Source organism: Oncorhynchus mykiss, chromosome 10, assembly GCF_013265735.2.
Source record: "Oncorhynchus mykiss isolate Arlee chromosome 10, USDA_OmykA_1.1, whole genome shotgun sequence".
Taxonomy (NCBI): domain Eukaryota; kingdom Metazoa; phylum Chordata; class Actinopteri; order Salmoniformes; family Salmonidae; genus Oncorhynchus; species Oncorhynchus mykiss.
The window spans coordinates 14,625,379-14,650,291 of record NC_048574.1 but is presented as its reverse complement, the minus strand read 5'-3'; the positions used below and the strand labels follow the sequence as shown (position 1 = coordinate 14,650,291).

Genomic DNA, 24,913 nt, shown 5'->3' with positions numbered 1-24,913 from the left:
TTGAGTGTACCAGTTGAGTGTACAAGAGAGTGTACCAGTTGAGTGTACCAGAGAGTGTACCAGTTGAGTGTACCAGTTGAGTGTACCAGTTGAGTGTACCAGAGAGTGTACCAGAGTGTATCAGAGTGTACCAGTTGAGTGTACCAGTTGAGTGTACCAGAGAGTGTACGACAGTGTACCAGAGAGTGTACCAGAGAGTGTACCAGAGAGTGTACCAGAGTGTACCAGTTGAGTGTACCAGAGAGTGTACCAGAATGTACCAGAGAGTGTACCAGTTGAGTGTACCAGAGAGTGTACCAGTTGAGTGTGCCAGAGAGTGTACCAGTTGAGTGTACCAGTTGAGTGTACCAGAGAGTATACAAGAAAGTGTACCAGAGAGGGTACCAGAGTGTACCAGAGTGTACCAGTTGAGTGTACCAGAGAGTGTACCAGAGAGTGTACCGGTTGAGTGTACCAGTTGAGTGTACCAGTTGAGTGTACCAGAGAGTGTACCAGTTGAGTGTACCAGAGAGTGTACCAGTTGAGTGTACCAGTTGAGTGTACCAGTTGAGTGTACCAGAGAGTGTACCAGAGTGTACCAGAGAGTGTACCCGTTGAGAGAACCAGAGAGTGTACCAGTTGAGTGTACCAGAGAGTGTACCGGTTGAGTGTGCTAAAGAGTGTGTACCAGTTGAGTGTACCAGTTGAGTGTACCAGTTGAGTGTACCAGAGAGTGTACCAGAGAGTGTACCAGAGAGTGCACCAGAGTGTACCAGTTGAATGTACCAGAGAGTGTACCTGAGAGTGTACCAGTTGAGTGTACAAGAGAGTGTACCAGTTGAGTGTGCCAGTTGAGTGTACCAGAGAGTGTACCAGAGAGTGTACCAGAGTCTACCAGTTGAGTGTACCAGTTGAGTGTACCAGAGAGTGTACCAGTTGAGTGTACCAGAGAGTGTACCAGTTGAGTGTACCAGAGAGTGTACCAGTTGAGTGTACCAGAGAGTGTACCAGAGTGTACCAGTTGAGTGTACCAGTTGAGTGTACCAGAGAGTGTACCAATTGAGTGTACCAGAGAGTGTACCAGAGAGTGTATCAGAGGGTGTACCAGAGTGTACCAGAGAGTGTACCAGTTGAGTGTACCAGAGAGTGTACCCGAGTGTACCAGTTGAGTGTACCAGAGAGTGTACCAGAGAGTGTACCCGTTGAGTGTAGCAGGGTGTACCAGAGAGAGTGTACCAGTTGAGTGTACCAGGGTGTACCAGAGAGAGTGTACCAGTTGAGTTTGGGGAGTATTTCTTGGAGACACAGAGTTGTAGTTGTGAATAAAGCAAACAGGTTAGGGATAGGGCTTGTGGAATGCTAACGAGCGATTAAGGACAATGTCATAGACGTCATTACACACAATATGTTCAGTTTGGGGATTAGTCTTCGATTGCCAGGAAGTTGTGTGAGTTTATAAAGCATTGTTATAGGTCTACACATTTGCTGTAGGTGAAGCTTACATTTGTTTTGGTAGGCTAGGTTTCTTACACTCAGTATTTTTATTTTAGTTTTATTTCACCTTTATTTAACCAGGTAGGCTAGTTGAGAACAAGTTCTCATTTACAGCTGCGACCTGGCCAAGATAAAGCATAGCAGTGTGAACAGACAACAACACAGAGTTACACATGGAGTGAACAATAAACAAGTCAATAACACAGTAGAAAGTAAGAAAAACAGAGTCTACATCCATTGTGTGCAAAAGGCATGAGGAAGTAGGCGAATAATTACAATTTTGCAGATTAACACTGGAGTGATAAATGATCAGATGGTCATGTGCAGGTAGAGATACTGGTGTGCAAAAGAGCAGAAAAGTAAATAAATAAAAACAGTATGGGGATGAGGTAGGTAAATTGGGTGGGCTATTTACCGATGGACTATGTATAGCTGCAACGATCGGTTAGCTGCTCAGATAGCAGATGTTTTATTAAGTTGGTGAGGTAGATAAAAGTCTCCAACTTCAGCGATTTTTGCAATTCGTTCCAGTCACAGGCAGCAGAGAACTGGAAGGAAAGGCGGCCAAATTAGGTGTTGGCTTTAGGGATGATCAGTGAGATACACCTGCTGGAGTGCGTGCTACGGGTGGGTGATGCCATCGTGACCAGTGAACTGAGAGTATCAATGTAGTATGCTCCAATGTTCACGAGAAGATAAAGCTAAGTGTCGTTCCAAGGGAAATAAGGGCAGAGTTTATCACCCCAGTTAGTGTTATGTCAACATAATTTTGCTGATATTTTTTGCTGGTATTTATCAATTTAAATATTTCTGTAGCAGATGCAGAGTAAAGCTCAAGTAATGACACAAATCATTGTAATAGAAAAACAGGTGTTGAGATTGAAACAATAATATTGAGTTCTACAAGAATGTAGGACATTACTGTAACAGCCTCCCAAGGCCTCAACACACTATAAATGAATGGCAGATCATATTACTTTTATGACTTTATAATAGAGAGAAGAACAGCTAGGGTTTAAAAAAAATATTGTTTCCTGGTCCTGCCTGGTCTCAGAGCATAAAGTATTATATTTTACAAAAATCTGTGCCACTCCATTTAGTATGATATGTTACTTTACATAGAGTAGACGTAGCATAGCAAACATAAATCTGGGACACTCAAAATAATCAAGGTAAGGGTGTATCTAGTCAGTTGTGCAACTTAATACATTCAACTGAAATGTGTCTTCCTCATTTAACCCAACCCCTCTGAATCAGAGAGGTGTGCGGGGCTGCCTTAATCGATGTCCACGTCATCGGCACCCATGGAGCAGTTGTTGTTGAGGGATGACTGCCTTGCTCAAGGGAAGAACGGCAGATTTGTCCACCTTGCCGGCTCTGCGATTCAAGCTAGCGACCTTTCAGTTACTGGCCCAAAGCTCTTAACCGCTAGGCTAGAATGATATGATACGTTTGGTATGGACAGTAGATTACACTGGTTTTAGTTTACACAGTTCAGTAATGCTTTAGAGTAATTCGTTTTCACCAGCGTTTACATTTTGTAATAACTCTAAATGAACAGTTACATATTCACGCTGTTAAATACACAAAGTGCCTTTTTCCTAATGCTGTAATGCACAACTTAAATATCAATTTGTTTTTCCAGCTGCCTTATTTAAGAGAACTTTTCCCCAGAACTGGAAGGAAACGCTCTTCTCAGCAGCTACTGGGACTTCCTCTCTTCTATTACCTCCCTGAAGCCTCAATTACTGCTAAAGGCCAACCTTGTCATCGCGTTAGGAATGTTAATTTCCACTCTGAAATAGGAAATTATTGTATGAAACATTGCATTTAAAATGCTGATTTATCAAGACCACCAGAGGAATGGGAGCCAGGCATCTGCATGAAAGACATGCAAACGCAATGACCCAATCACGGTAGATCAAATAGATTGCATTTAGCAGTGCAACATAAAGCATTCGTAACGGCTCTTCAAAACCCAGGGTGTGAGAGAAATCCAGAGTTGATCATAGTTCTATGACTTATGCTCTTTGCCATTGGCACACATGGTTTTGAACAGATTTCTTGACTATGAGCATCTCTTCGGGCCAATACAGTTCCTTTCCCAGTTTCCTCTTGGCATGGCCACGTCTTTGCGGTTTCTGTCTTTGGGAGATGAGGCTTATTTTGAAGTGAGCCTTTCCATGCCCTGTCAGAGAGGGACCTTGCAGGGCCAGAAGGGGAAGTAAATACAGGGTGGAGGACTAGCCTGACTCTCTGTTAGTCATCCTCTTGCTATAAGACCCTTTTCCCCGGTCCTCTTATGAAGAAAATGTCTAACCAAATCCACTCAGAAAGAGGAGGAACAACAACACAGACTATAGGTTCAATGCAGTGTATTTTTATTTAAACGTGTCCAAAAAGGAAGGATCCTGAGAGTGTCCAGTGCCCTTTGCTGAGAATACCCCAACCCTAATACCCCAACCCTATGTCAATACCCAATCTTGTTCTCACTTCTCACTATCTAGAAAGGAGAGCAGTTGGCTCTTTGCCTGGGGTATCTGACCCTCCACAAACACATCAACCACCATGGGAAGGAGCTTGAAAGAGGAGGAGAAAGGTATATGTGACTGGAGGTCTGACCGTGTACCCCAAGAGAGGGAGTCTTTGTGAAGCCAACCCACACTGAACTCTGGGAATCATACAGTATGTTGTTATCTGGTCAGACGTGTGGTACCATATCATACCATGAGCAGTTAAATCAGATTTAAAAAAGAACAAAAAACATATAGCAACACCTCACGGCACAACTCGGACTGTGACGACACACACACACACACACACACACAGACGCACGCACGTGCACGCAAACGCACACACACACACACACACACACACACACACACACACACACACACACACACACACACACACACACACACACACACACACACACACACACACACATACACACATACACACACACACACACACACACACAGTTGCATCCCAAATGGCACAGTATTCCCATTATAGTGCACTACTTCTGACCAGGGCGCATAGGGCTCTGGTCAAAAGTAGTGCACTAAAAAGGTAATAGGGCACCATTTGGGACACCACATGGGTGTGTTCTGTGGAGGGACAGAACAGTGCTGTGAGCTCACTAAGGCCACTGATGAATAGTATTCTGCTTGGGTGGATGTGCCTGAGGACAATGTGTCAGAGATTGCTTGACAGTCCCTTCAAAGAGCAAGACAGGCTCCAGGACAGAGCTGTGTAAAAGAGCAACGGCATCCCAGGTAGCAAATTAAGGGCCTATGCAAACACAGTTCATCATATCAGGACCGCCGGCAGCGGCATACCCAGTGTGTACATACTATGGAAATGTTTGCCAAGTGATACTCTTGTTCAGATATGGTAGCGGTAGGGGGCCTTTGTAAAAATGTATAGTTAACCAGAGCATGTGTGACATATGACACATGTGTGACATAATCAGTTGAAATTATTTCTCACCAGAATTATATTGTCTTTACACTCAAAATTGTCCTATAATACAATTATCACAAAATACTTGTAATATAATGTAATGAGTAGCATGTATTCTGATATGTTTAAACTTTTAGTTGTCATTTCAACATGATGTAGTCTGCTGAAAAGCACCATGCAGAGGGACCAGAATACAGCACACACACACCATCAAAGGAATCCAAAGTGTATCCTCATGGTTAGATGTATCAACTACCTCCTCCAGGGAAATACACTAAATTACTCCATCCCCAACTCTCTGTGAACTCCAGACATGGTTTCTCCTTGAGACATATATGTCTTATTTGAGAGCAGCTGCATCCCCACAAGAAAAAAAACCTTGGACGGCTTTGATGTTGGGATCATTTGTGTGTGTAGCACTTTGTGAGTGTATTTTGTCTGCGTCCACAATGACACTTTATCCCATACATATTGCACTACAGCCCTGGGCCCTGGTCAAAAGTAGTGCACTACATAGGGAATGAAGTGGCATTGTGGACGCAACCTACATACTGGGATGCTTTTAGCTCTCCTGCCGCCCATCATCAGTCAAGCCAGCTGTGTTTTCTCTGGTTTTCCAGGCAGCAACATCTGATGTGTGGTCAGCTCGTCAATCCCTCACCTCTCGCTCAGCAGAGAACCTGTACAACATCAAAAAACCCTGTGGTCTCTAACATGCTGCCGACATCTGGCTGGTCCTGGATCAAGTGTTAGTGAAGTGAAAGTGTTGTGCATCCCAAATGGCACCCTAGACCCCATAAGACTAGTTTTGTCACTTTACCTCTTCCGACATGTACATATTACCTCAATTACGTCGACTAACCTGTACCCACATTGACTCTGTACCGGTACCCCCTGTATAAAGCCTCGCTATTGCTGTTTGAATTATTTTTTCTTTTTCAATTGTTTAATGTTTCATTTTTTACTTCGGTTTATTTTTGTCAATATTTTCTTAACACTTATTTTTCTTAAAACTGCGTTGTTGGTTAAGGGTTTGTAAGTAAGCATGTGACAACTAAAATTTGATTTTTGATTTGATATTATTCAGCACTGCATTTGACAGGGGCTTTAATTCAAAAGTTGGACCAAAGAGCTCTGGTCAAAAGTAGCGCACTATATAGGGAATAGGGTGCCATTTGGGATGTGCCCTGTGATGGTTGTCCCTGGGACCCAGGTTGATAGAGTGAGTGTTTTCTGGATGGAGGTGGGGAGTCATTCATACTGACTATGTGAGACTAATGTATTAGATTACGAGGAGAGTGTTCAACGACACCCATCTTCGAAATGATTAAAAACTTCTAATTTCGAACTCTGTTGGCTTCATCATTATTAAAATCATTATGAAAGCATTATCAATATGATCCTCAAAGTGCGAGGTTAGGTATTGCGATTTATGTAACACAGATGTAGAATCTTAATTTGAAGGGCTTCTGGGGCTTCTGAAGTTTTACAGGTTCACTTTGAAATTTCAGTCTAGATTTTCCCTTACAAAAAAATTATTAACCCCTACAAAAATGTCCATTCATTATAATCCACATAATAATTCACATTTCCTGTTGCTTCAGGATTATATAAAACTCAAATTAAGATCCTACATCTGTACCACAATTTATGCAAAAGCAGACCATAATGGGCCTGAATGTGCATAAGAATGTATGGAAATTAGGTTTAAAGCACTGTTTAATGACACTTGCTATTAATGTTTCTGGGTAGGTATCTGATTTACAATGTTGCGTCAGATCAATCTGCATATATTCAGTTCAATTATATGATAATTCCAGACACATCTGGGAACCTTCATGAATATCACTCAGCAGTGAAGTGCCACATTTGAAATTTAAATGTGACTTATACAAGAACATCTGATGGCCACTCTATAGCAGTGTATGTCAGAGGAGCTATAGCTAGCTAGTGACATAAGGTTAGTTTACCATATCTGCATAGCCCTCCGCATAGCCCTCCACATAGCTCTCCACATAGCCCTCCGCACAGCCCTCCGCATAGCCCTCCGCATAGCCCTCCGCATAGCCCTCCACATAGCTCTCCACATCGCTCTCCACATAGCTCTCCACATAGCTCTCCACATAGCCCTCCACATAGCCCTCCACATAGCCCTGCACATAGCTCTCCACATAGCCCTCCGCATAGCCCTCCACATAGCCCTCCACATAGCCCTCCACATAGCTCTCCACATATCCCTCCACATAGCTCTCCACATAGCTCTCCACATAGCTCTCCACATAGCTCTCCACATAGCTCTCCACATAGCCCTCCACATTGCCCTCCGCATAGCTCTCCACATAGCTCTCCACATAGCCCTCCACATAGCTCTCCACATAGCCCTCCACATAGCCCTCCACATAGCTCTCCACATAGCCCTCCACATAGCCCTCCACATAGCTCTCCACATAGCCCTCCACATAGCCCTCCACATAGCCCTCCACATAGCCCTCCGCATAGCTCTCCACATAGCCCTCCACATAGCCCTCCACATAGCTCTCCACATAGCCCTCCACATAGCCCTCCACATAGCCCTCCACATAGCCCTCCATCATAGTCCCTCAGCGTTTACACCACAAGACTAACAATGAAAATGGCATGAGCCCCTAAAGTAACAGGGAACAATTAAACGGGGGCGGATGTAGGAGGTGGGGGTGGCGGGCCAGGGTGAGGGTAGGTGGTGGTGGTGGGGGGGGGGGGGGGGGGGGGGGGGGGGGGGGGGGTCAGAAAAACAATGGCCAGGTCAAAGTGTCTTTTGACTTATTAAATCATGAAGTGACTGACTGGTCTCTGGCATGTGCCGAGTCACAGCTGAGAGTTGCAGCTGTTGGAGCAGAAGGGAATGAGCGTTGTGGTGCTGAGAAGTGAGCAGAGTTGGCATCCCAACTGGCAGCCAATTCTCTATGTAGTAAACTACATTTGACCAGGGAATAGGGTGCCATTTGGGACACAACCACAGTTCCAGTGCTGTCCTTCCCAGGGCATCGACACACAAGACAGTCCATGATATTTCCACCTCATGTCCCTTACTTTGCTGCATGTGTGTCTGCTGGCGGAGGGGCAGTGTTGATAAAACCCAGGCAGGTGATGCTCTGAAGGTGGTACTGTGCCAGCGATAATCTCAGTCATTTCCACCGTCCTGCATGTCATTGCGGCAATACATCATCTGTCGTAGTCAGTCACTATCGTATTAACCAAACATGTTTATATGTTCACCTTTTTATGTGAATGTGACCCGCTGTTATTCTTGTGGATGTGTGTGAATGGTGTAAATTCCTCATGGTAATGTCTTCTTCGCTTTAAAATCCATAACTAATCTGAAATGATAGCTCTGTATGTTCACATCTGTGTTCAGCTGTGATACTGTAGGGAGAAGAGCATGTGTGCGTCCGGAAATTACTCCTTATTCCCTATTTAGTGCACTCTGGTCATAAGTTGTACACTATATATGGAATAGGGTGCTATTTGGGACACAGGCCAATTATCCCGAGCTGACCCCCCCTACCCAGAAACACCTGTAGGTTGGCAGAGACAATTCGAAGTGTCTTTGATCTGTGGGCAGAGTATGTAATATCTCATTAGGTCAGGCCATGCTACAACTTCAATTATCTTTACTGTTCTTTAATTTAAGCCTCTAATGTTGCACATAGCTTCTCTTTGCAGATGAGAGAATCACCAATGGGACCTCACAGCAAAATTACACATCTGACAGTACATTTCATGTAAAATATGACTCTGGATACTGCCAATTAAATTGTGGCTGCATCAGCAGGTTTGGGAGCAGTCTTAAGAAGTCCTCTTTTCTCACTTAGTTGAACTTCTGTTCTCCTCCCTCCTGCCCCTTTTTCTCTTCTGTCATCTTACCATCTTACCAGGCAGAGATATGCCTCAGGACAGCAGACAGTCTTGGGTTATGAACAATAACCGTCTAGCACTAATGAAAGTACCAGACAAAAAAAATAAAACATGTCATCATTTGTTTTCAGTAGTTGGATATGAATGAACGATGTGTTTTCAGTAGTTGGGTATGAATGAACGATGTGTTTTCAGTAGTTGGGTATGAATGAACGATGTGTTTTCAGTAGTTGGGTATGAATGAACGATGTGTTTTCAGTAGTTGGGTATGAATGAACGATGTGTTTTCAGTAGTTGGATATGAATGAACGATGTGTTTTCAGTAGTTGGTTATGAATGAACGATGTGTTTTCAGTAGTTGGGTATGAATGAACAATGTGTTTTCAGTAGTTGGGTATGAATGAACGATGTGTTTTCAGTAGTTGGGTATGAATGAACGATGTGTTTCAGTAGTTGGGTATGAATGAACGATGTGTTTTCAGTAGTTGGGTATGAATGAACGATGTGTTTTCAGTAGTTGGTTATGAATGAACGATGTGTTTTCAGTAGTTGGGTATGAATGAACAATGTGTTTTCAGTAGTTGGATATGAATGAACGATGTGTTTTCAGTAGTTGGATATGAATGGACGATGTGTTTTCAGTAGTTGGGTATGAATGAACGATGTGTTTTCAGTAGTTGGGTATGAATGAACGATGTGTTTTCAGTAGTTGGGTATGAATGAACGATGTGTTTTCAGTAGTTGGGTATGAATGAACAATGTGTTTTCAGTAGTTGGGTATGAATGAACGATGTGTTTTCAGTAGTTGGGTATGAATGAACGATGTGTTTTCAGTAGTTGGGTATGAATGAACGATGTGTTTTCAGTAGTTGGGTATGAATGAACGATGTGTTTTCAGTAGTTGGGAATGAATGAACGATGTGTTTTCAGTAGTTGGATATGAATGAACGATGTGTTTTCAGTAGTTGGGTATGAATGAACGATGTGTTTTCAGTAGTTGGGTATGAATGAACAATGTGTTTTCAGTAGTTGGGTATGAATGAACGATGTGTTTTCAGTAGTTGGATATGAATGGACGATGTGTTTTCATTAGTTGGGTATGAATGAACGATGTGTTTTCAGTCATTGGGTATGAATGGACGATGTGTTTTCAGTAGTTGGGTATGAATGAACGATGTGTTTTCAGTAGTTGGTTATGAATGAACGATGTGTTTTCAGTAGTTGGGTATGAATGAACGATGTGTTTTCAGTAGTTGGGTATGAATGAACGATGTGTTTTCAGTAGTTGGGTATGAATGAACGATGTGTTTTCAGTAGTTGGATATGAATGAACGATGTGTTTTCAGTAGTTGGATATGAATGGACGATGTGTTTTCATTAGTTGGGTATGAATGAACGATGTGTTTTCAGTCATTGGGTATGAATGGACAATGTGTTTTCAGTAGTTGGGTATGAATGAACAATGTGGTTAACAACTACAACGTTTCACAACGTTGTGATGTAGAGTACATTTGGTATGGTATCAATTAAGGTTAAGTGCCTTGCTCAAGGGCACATCGATAGATTTTTCACCTAGTCGGCTCAGGGATTAGAACCAGCGACTTTTAGGTTACTGGCCCAATAATATTCCGTATGAGCTGTTTACTGTGCGCGCTTGGCTTTGTTGTTGAAGCAGCATGGTCAGACGTTCTAAAAGGATGGAAGGAATCTAAGGAACGAACGATGCGTGTCATGCTAACCCAGATGAATGTGTCGGCTCGTCATCAACGATAGAACACTATCTCGTATTATAACACGTTCTCTATCTTGAGAACACGTTTGAGAACATATGAGTGTGGACCACTGATCGATTAATGTAATATATATGAGTCTATCTACGAAGGATACAGCCGAGATTTAATCAGAAAATGTGGCTGGTAAGCTTAATACGATTACCTCTGCTTAATTAAAACATCATCAAGATGGCTGCCTTTAAATAGAAAGTCAATGCAGACTTAAAACATTTGCATTTGTAACCGTTGAGCCATTGGAGGTTGGATGTACCTGTTATTTCAGTATTACAATTGATAACAATCTCCAATTAGGAGCACATTTTTAATTCAATAACAAATCCAGTGTAATGATTTGTAGTTAGCCGGGCAAATTATTCAGCAAAACATTGTTTTACAGCATAAGATATTACAAAATGTAAAACTATCTACTTCCCCTCATGTGGCCAGAGACTTTGTGGATTATTTTACTTGGCTCTAATGAATTATTAATGTGACAATTATTAATTTCTACCGCCTCCCCGTGCCCCAGATAGACTGGGTGATATTGTAGCCTTTATCCTGTGTTAGGCCTGGTAATTGGTTGTGTTTTTTAAAAGTCTTGGTTTCCCTAATGATTCATTATTTTCATTATAAGTTCAAAAGGCTCAAGAGAGACGAGATAGCTCAACCGCTGAGAAGGGGATAATGTTTCTAGCTGAGTATGATGACAAGTAGGTAAAACAAAGATGGGACACAGTATGGGATGATTATGAGAATGATAATGGTTCGTAATGAAAATTCTCATTAGCTTTCTTAGAATTCTATGTCACATTTTACCTATCAGAAACACATTTTGAAAAGAAGATTGTTTCTTGTGGCATGTAACCTAGTAGCCCTCTCTTAAGGACAGAGATTTCAGTATTAAAAGGTATAATGATTAGTAGGACTACTACTGTTAATTTGCTGAGTATGAGGCCTATCCACACTGCAACGATTTATAATAATGTCTATATCAGACTGTATTCATCTCTGCTGTTTCCCCAAGGAGTCTATTTGCTTTTATCACAGACACAGTCTATAACACTTTTGTCACGCTTTTAATTAAGTGGATCTGTCGTTGAACTCCTCTTCCCCCATGTTCTCAAATTAGTAACCTGGATGATCAGGAGGGCTGTGGGAGGGAGAGACTGTAGCTTTGGGGGGAAACAGAGCTGCTGCTGTGTGTTTCCTATTATCATCCTGACCCAAATTCTTCATTGTCTGAGCCTCCTGTTCATTTAGCCTGCATTGTCAAGCCCTGACCTAATGAAGAAGCCCTGGCCTAATGAAGAAGCCCTGGCCTAATGAAGAAGCCCTGGCCTAATGAAGAAGCCCTGGCCTAATGAAGAAGCCCTGGCCTAATGAAGAAGCCCTGGCCTAATGAAGAAGCCCTGGCCTAATGAAGAAGCCCTGGCCTAATGAAGAAGCCCTGGCCTAATGAAGAAGCCCTGAAAAAGAGGTGCAGGGGGGAAATATAAGTGAATGAATCGCATTTGCGTCCGTTTAGAAGTAAATTCCGTGGACCTCTGAGACTACCCCCTCTTTAATTCGGCAGTGTGAGTGACAGGCGTTGGAGGATAGAGGCTCGACGGGTGATATTGAGGGGACAGGGAGCCAATAGGTATTTTAATGGCTTTAGACCTCTGCTTTGAAACATGTCATTCTATCTGACAACCTCCTGCTAAAAGTGTGACTCACACAGCTATGAGATTGTAATGTTGGAAATCCATCCGGCAGCTAGAATCCATATTCTGGTATAGATTCACAACATTGGGGGAAAGATAATTTACAGCCCCACTAAAAAGTTTTACAGGCTATTCTCTGTAGGGACGAGGGTTGAAGTGGTGCATGCTTAACTGGCCAGGCCAATGATACATTTGCCTGCTCAACATTCACAATGTGGTCAGTTATATATAGGGGAGGTGGTGCGGTCTGGCTCACTAACTGTGTTCAACCAGTAGTCAATGAGACATCGTTTTTTGCACTTCTGTTAAGATTCTTACCCCGTTGCAGACGTTTCTGACTCAGATAGTATAATGAACTTTAGCTAGGTAGGAGCCAGGCAGGGTAAACCATGCTGTATTTGTTTGTTGTTCTGTTAATTTATCCCTTCATTAGTTCTGTTCTCCGGTTAATGACTTTCCCTCACACTACCTGCTGGCAGAGAGAGGGAGGAGGTTGAGGAGCTCCATGTGTAAACCACTAATGACTTGACATCAATGTACTGCTACCAATGTAACTCACCTCCGGGCAACCAATAGCTTCTGCATGTGCAGTTTAAAAAAAAGGTTGATATCTTTTCCCCTCAAATTAATGGAGACATAATCTATGACGAGGAAATACTGCTCATTAATGTAGTGCCAACATTCAGGCATTTTTTTCCCAATTAAAAGTAGGATTCTTGCGTGGCAGAAGGTGATTCATCATATCAGCCAGTAGTGAGAATGCTGTACCCTCTATAGGCCTACTGTGTCTGTGTGAGGCGAAAGAAAGATTGCACCTCCTCCCCAGGGCTGTTTGTGCAGTCAACCTATATTGCTGGTCATAAGAACAGCTTATTCTAAAATTGCCCTTGAAGGTTGCATCAGAGAGTAATGGTTTCATGGGTCAATAGCGAAGTCCATGCCACCAGCGGGAGTTGGTGTTTACTGGCAGATGTTTCTGTCTAATGGAAGCTCTGGTGGTCACTGAAAACACACATAGCACTTGGAGGTGTCTGGATTTGGTAACTACTGTATGGTCATTTCAGGAAGTGAAGAGCATGCATTTTAGAACACGATTTAACTAGGTTGAAATGTTTTTTGTGAAATGTTTTTTTGTGAGTTGTACTTTTCTGAGAGTTGCTACCAAACATTCAAGTTAGTGTGGTTAAGCAGCACACATTATCACACTGTAATTGTTTATCTGTAAATTAGAACAACAATGATTGCATAGATCTGCAAAAGAGAAACATGTATACACAGTCATTCCCACTTTTCATAAGCACACATTTAAATTAGCTTGGTTTAAAGTTACAATAATTGTGTAGTTATGGAGATTGAGACATGGAAATCAAACAGCAAACTACTTAGCCTTCGTTTGAAAAGAAATGAAACAAACCAACCTAGAGCTGAATCATAATACGAGTTACGAACATGAAGCTTGAACTATCCCGCAACAATCAAATGGGCCTCTACTTGATTGAATTGAATAAAGCCAAAATGTGTTTTAAACAAAGCATACTTAACTTAATTTATTCACTCAAGTAAAGAATGGAGGCTATGACAATTACTTCCCACCATTCTCTGTATCTACCTTTCCTAAAATATATGGAAATGTGAGTCTTCTGTTATCTAAGCATCTGTAAAAAGTACAAATCTACATTTTGTGAAGTGTTTTTAAACAGTACCTCACACTTTTTTTTTTAAAGAGCCGTGTCGAAATGTATCTCATATAACTGATAATGATATTGCATTTCAGTGTCATCTTTGCACATTCAGAGCAGGAGGGTAGTTACTTAGTTGTTGAAGCTGCCACATTTACATAAGAAAAATGTATTCTCTGTCGTGGAGTTCCAACACAAAATAGTGCAGCAGTGAAAACTCATTAGAAGGCAACCAGTCAAAGATTAAATGTAAGGTAGATGAAAGATAAAACTCTGAGATGAAAGGAAGATATTGCATTTCTCTTTCTCTTTCTGACTATGGAAGTCATGAGAGAATGAAAGGGCTGTTCATCTGAAAGGGCTGTTCCTCTCATACTTTCTTTCACCTTTCTTTTTTTCTTTTTTTTCTTTGACTTTTGCTATTCCACTGCATTGTAAATGAATGTAATGCTTTTCCCTAGTCAGGTATCTGCTCATACTACAGATGTAGGATCTTAATTCGATCACCCTGTTGCAGGAAAACTTTCCTACAATGCAGGAAATATAAAACGTGTAGTATATGTGAGGTGTAAAAAGGCTTCTGAAGTTTTTAATTTCCACTTTGAAATGTTCACTTACAAAAACAATTCATGGATTATAATCCACATAATAATTAACATTTCCTGTTACTGCAGGATCATTTCCCTACTGTAGAAAACTGGCTCAAATTAAGATCCTACATCTGTACATATGTACTTCAGAGACAGCAACCCATTGTCCATCAACAGCTGAAGAGTAGTTTTGGTAGTTTTAGCTGTCATTTTTAATTATACATTTATTGAAAGTATTCTAAAAGTCTTTTGTCATCATAGTTCTGCTCTCAAAAGTTGAACTCTATCATCCAATTACTGTAAATGCCCCTTATATAGTTAATTGCCTCTCTCTTCCTGCTGTACAGTGATTAATTAAGTCTAAGCAACCAGGCAAAAGTTGATGAGCTCCTGTACAGTTAATTATGTATGTTTCATCTTGTTGCTATGTTTGCAGACAAATAAAAAAAAATAATGATTAACACTCGTACAACTTACAGTAGCAACATTGCACACAGCACAGTTTATGTACCTTTCTGAAGTAGTTTCTCCATCTCCTTTTCAAGCATCTGAAAGGTACATACAAGGTCACCAGTGTGACGGAGCAGGCTAATGATGGCTGTTTGTGATTGGTCTCTGGGCCTCAGTGTGGATGGGGGTCACTGAGGCTGCTGTTCCCAGCAGCTAGCCAGGTAATTTAAACCCTCTGTTCCTCTGAGGCGGCAGTCTGCAGCCCTAGCTCAGCCAACAGCCAGGACAAGCCAGGATATTACTGTAGTTTACACTGCAGGTGTGGTCAGAGAAATGTATGCTAAAAATGTCATCAACGTCCTACACTTGTACTCCTAATCTGTTAGCTGAGCGCTAGCTTCACAATTATTCTCTTTAACAATCTATTATGTCGCGACGGCAAGTGCAACTCTCTAACTCTTATTTGTGGCTTTGATTGGGTTGGTGATTTGACTGGGTGGTTGAGAAACACATTGGTAAAAGTGTAGGAGCCACAATAGAAGAGATGACTGTGAAAGTCACCTGACTGTTTATTACACAATAATACACAATACACTGCAGGACATCATGAACACTCGTCCTAGACCATACTTTATTGTAGAGCAGAAAAAGGTGTTGTATAGTTTGATTACAGTACTTTTCTGCCCTGTTGGAAAATAGTAACAATAATGTGTCCCACTGAGCACATATGACAATTCCACGTCTATTCCAAGTTGGTTCAATGTAATTTTGTTGAAATTATGTGGAAACAACGTTGATTCAACCAGTGTGTTCCCAGTGGGGTCCCATTCTTTAACTTTTATTTTTGGATTAGTTGGAGATGTGAATCCAACCGATCATTTGTTAACTTGGTCACACATTAATAGGCTATTTATTATATTTCAAAAGGGATATTGAATTGTGTTTGGTTATTAACGCAACCAAATATCAACATTTGAAGGAGATGTATCTTCTGTTTGGATAGTTCCAACTGTACCACTGACTTAGTCTGGCTTTAATTCCAGGTAGTCTGCAAATGAATGTTGGGTTTACATCTCCATCTCAACCAAAGTTAAAGAATAGGCCTAAATCAAATCAAAGTTTATTCGAAGTGCATTTAAAGTTTGTGTTTATTTTGTTTAGTTAAATCAGGTTAAGTTGCAACAAGGGTTGGAGCGAAAACCTACAGGAGGGTAGCTCTTCAGGAACAGGGTTGGAGAATCCTAGTATAAATAAACAAAATATCTAAAATTGTATTCCTATTTGAACTTTGTTTTGCTTTTACATGGTTAAAGCTCAGTGATAGACATTTGGATTAACAATTTAACCAAATATCTGACATTGTTTTGCCATTGGAATTTGGTTGTGCTTTTGGAAGGTTGAAAGCATAGTGATAACACATTGGAAATTCAACTAACTTTTTGCTGTCTTTTTGAGTGGGTGAATATAGGTGGTAATCTCATTGATCAACGTCTCAACCAAATATTACCTAATTATCTATGTTGAAATCACATGATGTGCCCAGTGGGAAATGATAGTTTTTCCACACATTTTAGATGATCCCAATTCAGGATATTCCTGTTTTATATCTCCAAAGGTGTGTTTTGATCTTGGAAGTTTAACAGGTCTGTTACTCCACAAAATAGTATATACACATATACTTTAAAACTGGGAGAATGCAGAGATAGAGAGGGAGGTGCAGCTAGCATATATAGTACTGATGTGTGGTTTGAGCACGGAAGGTTTCCATAGCAGTCCTCCTACAGTATTTCTCCTTCACTGCTTTGCCAATACCTCTCATGTTGCAACGAGTTCTCATTTAGCCTGTCCCAAGGTGCAGTAAGTCAGATAATGTTTGCCAAGCACACACACCTCCTGACTGCAGTACATATGGGGGAGACTGGATGTCTTTACTCAGCTAATCTAATGGCATCATTTGGAAATGTGAGACATGACAAAAATGTTGGGAGAACGATTGAGATTACTTCTCAATGGCTGTTAAACTACTGTCCTCAGAATCCTTGGCACTGATCTAAAAACAATATAATATGATATACTATCCCTGAGCTATCACTATAGATTAAACTGTCCAAGTTGAGAGTTGCTGGGCATCTTGCTACCCAAGATGGCATTGCTATTGGGAGTTGATTGATTTTTCAGAGCATGGGTCCATTCAAGAAACACCAATAGAAGTAAACATCTATTAGCTGGTGAAAAATGGAGAATATAGGCTTTATATGGTTGAGTTATTGGGCTAGGTACATTCTGAGGCATTCTGTCAATGGCAATACTTAATGCATGACACCATGCCACATCCACCACTTAAATAATATGAAGACTGGGATCTCAAGACGTGCTTGGAACATTGATTGTTTCTCTTATGTAGCTTGCCATTCCTTCTGGCTTGTTCTTGTAATAAACACAGATTGTTGTCACAATTGCCACAATACAAAAGCTATAGTTTTCCCTAGGCAGAGCTCTTATGGCAAACATTCCCGTTTCACTACAGTCACATTCTTCCAGATTTGTGACAGCATAGATGATGTATTTGTTGAGTTGGGTTGAAAAGAGAGATGGGTTTTTTAAGTGGTCTCTGTGTTGTTAATTTGTCTTTTGACTACATGTGCTTTATTTACCCTGGCAGATTGAGACAGAAGTCAGGTTTTCTCTATTACAGTACAGTATGTGGCTGCCGTTAGATGCTGCATCGCAGGCTACTTTAGTTGGCTTTGGGCGATAGTTATAGGCTATCCCTGTGAGAACTTATGTCTAAGTTAAACGGGCAAGTATTTAATTGGCTCATGTCTCAAAGAGGGCAATGTCCATGCAACATATAACTCTCAAAGGACCCCTGACCAGGCATTGATTCACCGTCTGCATCCCAAATGGCACCTTATTTCCTATTTAGTGGATTACTTTTGACCAGGGCCCATAGAACTCTGGTCAAAAGTGGTGCACCACACAAGGACTAGGATGCTATTTGGGACGAAGACGATGACTTCCGACCTGATGTCGCTCAAGTGGAGTGAGGAAAGTATCTATCTATCTATCATCTCCATAATTACCCAAGAGGGAAGTCAATCTTTCTGCGTTAGCAGGACACAGACGGCATGGCGATAAATAACCCAATCATCTCAGCCCATGGAGGTCAAGCTATCATAAATCAAACAGGAGCACTACTCACGCCCTTGAGGCATTGTAGTAAGGTTCCATCGGCTGATGTATTAGAATATGCTTTTACTCGTTTGTGTCTGATACTTCCGAATCAGAACAGATATAAGGAGGCCTTCAGACACCTACTCTTTCAATTGAATTATATTATTTTTGTCATTTTTAATAGCTCGATTAGATACTCTCTTCTTTTGTTCAGTGTATCTGCGCTATATATTCTAATTTATCCTTGTAAATGTAATTGACCAGTTCACACATTGTCCCTGTAGCAGCATGGTGGCTAGTTTCTTGTTCTTCCTCTTCCTGACATTAGAAAAAGGGAGCTCTGAGGTTGTTCTCGGTTGAACAGCAGAATTGCACTGGGTGTTGTCTCCTGGACATTGACATCAGGTTCGGATCGCTCACTTAAGCAGCTAACATTTCAACCAGGCAGTAAAGTGAATTTCAGCCCCAAGTACAGTACAACTTCAGCGACAGGAGGATATACTGTAAGATAGTCTGATTCCTTAGCTGCTGGGTTCAGCAGAATGAGAAACTTATTGCTAGGACAGGCAGAGGACATCACTGAGAATCACTGGGGAAAATAAGGACATTCATCTCAACAAATGGATAAAGAAAACAATGTAAATCGCTGGTTTGCAGTCCTTGATTTTCATTTCCTTTGAAAGCAGCGATGATGACTGAATATGTGATGATCCCTGGTGTCTGTTCCATGGCACATTCCATCCCCCCAGAAGGAATAACGTTGAACAGGGATTTAGCCGAGACCTTGACATGATTGCCTCTTGGATGCCGTGGACCGCTGCAGATGGCCCGGTTGTCTGTGAAAGGTCATGAGATCTATTCCCCGAAAAAAGCGAGGAGATAATTGAGGATCCTGGATTAATGGCGTGTCATAACAACTTATCCCGTATCACCATTGACCTTTCTCCTCACACCGCCACCTTGATAGATGTATTTCATTACCGGATTTGAAAACTTGAAAATAGAATCCCTCCCCATCTTCCTGGCAGGTTCATCAGTGATTGATCAGCCACTGAATGCAGGAGAAGAGAAAGGGCTGGTGCATTGAAATGACCCCATGTCATGCTAATGGATAGCACCAGAGCAGTGCCAGCGGCGGGTCTTTTCAACGGCACAAGTTTCGCTCAAACAGACAATACAGGGTAGGCAAAATAGTGCCCGTAAAGGTCTGGTTTGTTGGGTTCGGTCATGTCCTGAAGAAGAAAGGAACATAATTTAGTCATCAGGCCTCTGTGTGTCACCAAAAAGCAATGTAGGAGACATTTCTTCTTTCTAGAGCTTAAAGCGGCAATTGGTAGTTGCTGGTAAAAAGCTGCCGGATAAGGCTGGAGAAATGTAATCGCTCTCAAATTCATAGACAGGATAATGGATGCAAGGACTGACCATCAATGATATAAAAAGTATAGTTTTAACCATGTTTTGAGGATATATAGTGTTTGTTTACAAACATTGAAGTAAAGCAAGCTTATATTTTAGGTTCTGATAGGATACGACAGTTAAACTAAGCTCATGAGGCATTTATAAGTTATAATCTTCAAGAATCATATCATTAATCTAAGTCCAAAAATGGATGTAGCAACTGCTGATTGTCCCTTTAACAGAACTCTGGATGAGCTTGTAGGAGTGACAGGAAGGTTAACAGATATGATGTTGGGGAATCAGTACTGCTGTGGGGGAACCAGGGGGCCTGCAGGCTGGACGCTCTGGACGTCATTAATTGATGTTGAAGTCTACTTAAGCAATAAGGCCAGAGGGGGTTTGGTATATGGCAATATACCACGGCTAAGGGCTGTTCTTAGACAACGCGGAGTGCCTTGACACAACCCTTAGCCATGGTATACTGGCCATGAATCACAAACCCCTGAGGTGCCTTATTGCTATTATTAACTGATTACAAACGTAATTAGAGCAGTAAGAATAAATGTTTTGTCATACCCGTGGTATATGGTCTGATATACCACAGATGTCAGCCATTCAGCATTCAGGGCTCGAACCACCCAGTTTATAATCTGAGTTAGGCATTGCAATCCATCTCTTGTCCTCGCCGGAAAGGGTATGGCTCTTTGCAGCGATCAGGGGACATTTTCTAATGACTTCATATCAATGAGCTTTTAATATTTTGTGCGCTCATCACTTGGCAGAGATGCACAGGCACCTCTCCAACCTCCTGTCAACTATCACAGGCAGCTGAGTTGGAGGAGGGAAGGACTAAGTTGATGGAGGGAAGAGGAGGGAAGGGGGATCCGAGCGATGCTCTCCATTCATATTAAGTCCTAAAGAGGCACGCAGTGGGTGGCCTGTGTTTGCATAACTTTAAGTAAGAAATAAACACACTCTCAGCCTCACTTGATTAATCTAGGCTCCTCCATTCCTCTGTACATATTCATCAGGGGGCTAGGAAACAAACCAGGCAGGATTTGATGCTGTGTTTGAAACATGGGTGTTAATCCCTCAGCAAGTGAAATAGGACAAAACCATCCAAAGTATTTCAACGAGACTGTTTACCTTTTTTTTTCATGTGGATTGGAAGATTAAATATAATTAACTGGACCCCCTGCAAACATATTATGCACGCAGATACACAGGCACACTGCAGCTCGTACAGAAGCAAGCTTACACACACACACACATACACACATACACACACACACACACACACACACACACACACACACACACACACACACACACACACACACACACACACACACATTTAATACACTCACTCTTACACACTTAACCATCCTCCAAAGTCAATTAGTCTTGCAGCAGTAAGGTCATTGTAACCTAATGAGGTTAATTGAAAGTCTGTGTTGTGTTTTTATAGGGGACACGTGCACCATGGCGGAGTACAACAAGCTGAAGAGTATGCTGCTGGATATGCAGCCTAAAGGCCTAACCGGCGGGGACAGGAACACGTTGAGAGACATGGACCAGAAGAGAGCCCTGGTGGACACCATGTTTAAGTACCTGGACGTGGACCGGGACGGCCGTCTGGGCAGTGACGAGTTGGCACAGGTGTGTACTTCTCAGAGAATTAGATTACGGTGGGCATAATCATCAGGGCCACACTGACTGGTGTTTTTGGATGAATCTCCACCCATGGGTGATTAGTACTTCTACTATTCCCTACTTTTGACCAGGGCCCAATGGGACCAGTTCAGCCTACTTAATGAAACAAAGTTAGAGTTGGTTAATTACCTTTCTTTGAGAAAGGTTAGGGTGAACCTCTTGTTCTCTCTCAACACAATGCTATCGTTCAAAATTAATTACAAAATGATAATGGTATAATTAAAATTGTGACCTGTGGAAATGTTTTAGACCAATGAGTAGGTGATCTGTAGGTGATCATAGCCTACGGTGCATTCAGAAAATATTCAGACCACTTCAGTTTTTACACATTTTGTTATGTTACAGCTTTATTCTAAAATGTATGCAATTCTTTTTTTCTCTCACCAATCTACACACAACACCCCATAATTACATAGCAAAAACATGTTTATAGACATTTTTGCTAATTTATTAAAAATACAAAACCGAAATATCACATTTACATAAGTCTTTAGACCCTTTACTCAGTACTTTGTTGAAGCACCTTTGGCAGCGATTACAACCTAGATTTTTCTTGAGTATGACACTACAAGCTTGGCACACCTACAGTATATTTGGGGAATTTCTCCCATTCTTCTCTGCAGATCCTCTCAAGCTCTGTCAGGTTGGATGGGGAGCGTCGCTGCACATTTTCAAGTTTCTCCAAAAATGTTAGATCAGGTTCAAGTCAGGGCTCTGGGCCACTCAAGGACATTCAGAGACGTGTCCCGAAGACACTCAAGTGTCCCGAAGCCACTCCTGCTTTGTCTTGGCTGTGTGCTTAGGGTCAATGTCCTGTTGGAAGATTAACCTTTGCCCCAGTCTGAGGTCCTGAGCGCTCTGGAGCAGGTCTTCATCAAGGATCTCTCTGTACTTTGCTCCGTTCATCTTTCCCTTGATCCTGACTAGTCTCCCAGTCCCTGGCGCTGAAAAACATCCCCACAGCATGACGCTGCCACCACCATGCTTCACCATAGGGATGGTGCCAGGTTTCATCCAGATGTGACGCTTGGCATTCAGTCCAAAGAGTTCAATATTGGTTTCATCAGACCAGAGAATCTCACTTCTCATGGTCTAAGATTTCTTTAGGTGCCTTTTAGCAACCTCCAAGTGGGCTGTCATGTGCCTTTTACTGATTACTGGCTTCCGTCTGGCCACTCTACTATAAAGGCCTGATTGGTGGAGTGCTGCAGAGATGGTTGGCCTTCCGGAAGGTTCTCCCATCTCAACAGAGGAACTCTATAGGTGTGTCAGAGAGCCCTGACCAAGTCCCTTCTCCCCCAATTTCTCAGTTATTGGTTCCAAACCTCTTCCATTTAAGAATGATTGAGGCCACTGTGTTCTTGGGGACTTTCAATGCTGCAAACATTTTTTGGTACCCTTCCCCAGATCTGTGCCTCGACACAATCCTGTCTCGGAACTCTACGGACAATTCCTTCAACCTCATTGCTTTGTTTTTGCTCTGACATGCACTGTCAACAATGGGATCTTATATAGACAGGTGTGTGCCTTTCCAAATCATGTCCAATCAATGGAATTTACCACAGGTGGACTCTATCAAGTTATAGAAATATCTCAAGGATGATCAATTGAAACAGGATGCACCTGAGCTCAATTTTGGGTCTCATAGCAAAGGGTCTGAATACTTATGTAAATAAGGTATTTCTGTTTTTTTTATATTTAATACATTTGCAAACATTTCTAAAAACCTGTTTTCGCTTAGTCATTATAAGGTATTGATATAAGGTAGATTGATGAGAGAAAATGTTTTTTTAATAATTTTTATAATAAGGCTATAACGTAACAAAATGTGAAAACTGTCAAGGGGTCTGAATACTTTTCAAATGCACTGTATATACTATATTGAACAAAACGGAAAAGCTTAGAATAACAACTTTGCTTTAACACGTGGGTGAGCAACTGCTAATTATAAAATTGAATTGGAAAATTAGGATAGTTTTATTAAATGTGTGACTTTCTATACTAAAGTGATGTGTAGGTTTGTGATCTATTTAAAAAATCACTTTATGTCCCATTAAACAAAAAAAAAAGACTGCCTGCCTCCCAATTGGCACCCTATTCCCTATATAATAGTGCAATAGTTTTGATCTATGTAGGGAACAGAGTGCCATTTGGGACACATTCTTGGCACTTTTATACTTTGAGGAGACAGGATCGACGTGGAATACATTAAGAACTGTTTCTCGCATCTCAGCATTTTTAAAGATCTGATTGAAGATCTGATCAAATCATGGTTGGCAGTTATTAATCTTGACACATAGCCAAGAGACATTTCAATTTTTAACATTTATAAATTCTGTTTTAGGAAGATATCCATCCAAGATCAGAGAAATGAAAGAAATAAAAAGAAATGTCACTAAATGTCATCATCAGTTCTCTCAGTGTGTAAAGCAGTATTTCACTTGCTCTGCACACAGGTTCTTCCTCCCTCTATAGATGGTACAGAATGGGGCCAGATTTAAGACTCACCAAGTGCATAGTTTGCACCTGTTCTTTTCCCAAAGGAATTAAACATAGAACAAGGCTAAAATAAAGGTTAAGAGAAGAAGGAAGACCGCTAAGGGAATAAAGGAAGACAGTTGTTATATGCGACTTGGTCCCATGGTTTATATCCAGAACTAGAATGTGAATCATGGAATATAATCATTGTAATACAGTCTATGGTTTCCATCCTCCTGTCCAGATCTCTATGAAGGAGCACCTGGAGGACAGTCTGCTGGAGTGTACCATGCAGGACCTGCTCCGCTACGATGATTACAACAACGACGGACACCTCACTCTGCACGAGTTCTACACTGCTTTTCGTAAGTCCAGCTTTAAATCCACTTCTCTCTCCCTCTCAATCTATCTATCTCGCTCTCTTTCTCTCTCTTTCTCTTTTCCCCTCTCTCAGGCCACCTCATCAGGATAAGACCGGATCAGACCAGATAAACCTGGCTCAGGCTACGCAACAATCTGGCAATCCTCTGCCTTGTTCGCCAAGCCAGGTCTCATTATTGGCCTCTGAGCTGTGCTGAGCTGTGGCTGAGAGCACCTGGTTATCAGGACTAATAAAGCCTAATCACACAGACAATAATGGCAGTTTGGATTTGGGCTGGAACAGAGGATGACAAAACCACCCTATGACTGGAGTTGCGTTACCTCTGAGAGGCCATCTCTACACCACCTAACATCTCTCCCCCATACATTTCAGCCAGTATGATTAGAAACCAGATATGCGATCCGAGCCCCAAAATGGATAGCCCAGACCGAAAAGGACGGTCCACCCAATTGGACAAAGCCGATAAACAGGCTGTTAGCAGTAGATGGTGTGGGACAATTTTGAAGGCTTTCGCAAAAAACACAGGTCCATTAAGCCTCAACAGTCATTAACCATACAGTAGTAATAATTGGGTTTTAGTGTAATCATTGTTGTCATTATACCGTTACTTTGCTTTCAGCCTCCAGATGGGCTGTGAGCATGGCTGGCGGTGGGTCTGTTTGGAGGAGGGTATAACTGATGTCTAACAGGGGGATGAAGGAGAGGGTTGGGACTAATAAAACATGTCATTGATCAGACATTG

At 41.7% G+C, this 24,913-nt stretch overlaps 1 protein-coding gene across 2 annotated transcripts in view; it reads left to right on the top strand.

Moving 5' to 3' along the window:
* LOC110533380 (follistatin-related protein 4) overlaps positions 1-24,913 on the top strand; it is a 237,142-nt gene that overhangs the window by 143,959 nt on the left and 68,270 nt on the right. For both annotated transcript variants that reach the window (XM_021617518.2, XM_036989741.1), the window contains exons 5-6: positions 21,067-21,257; positions 24,034-24,154. In XM_021617518.2, coding sequence (XP_021473193.2) covers positions 21,067-21,257; positions 24,034-24,154 — 312 coding nt within the window. The remainder of the gene's footprint in view (positions 1-21,066; positions 21,258-24,033; positions 24,155-24,913) is intronic.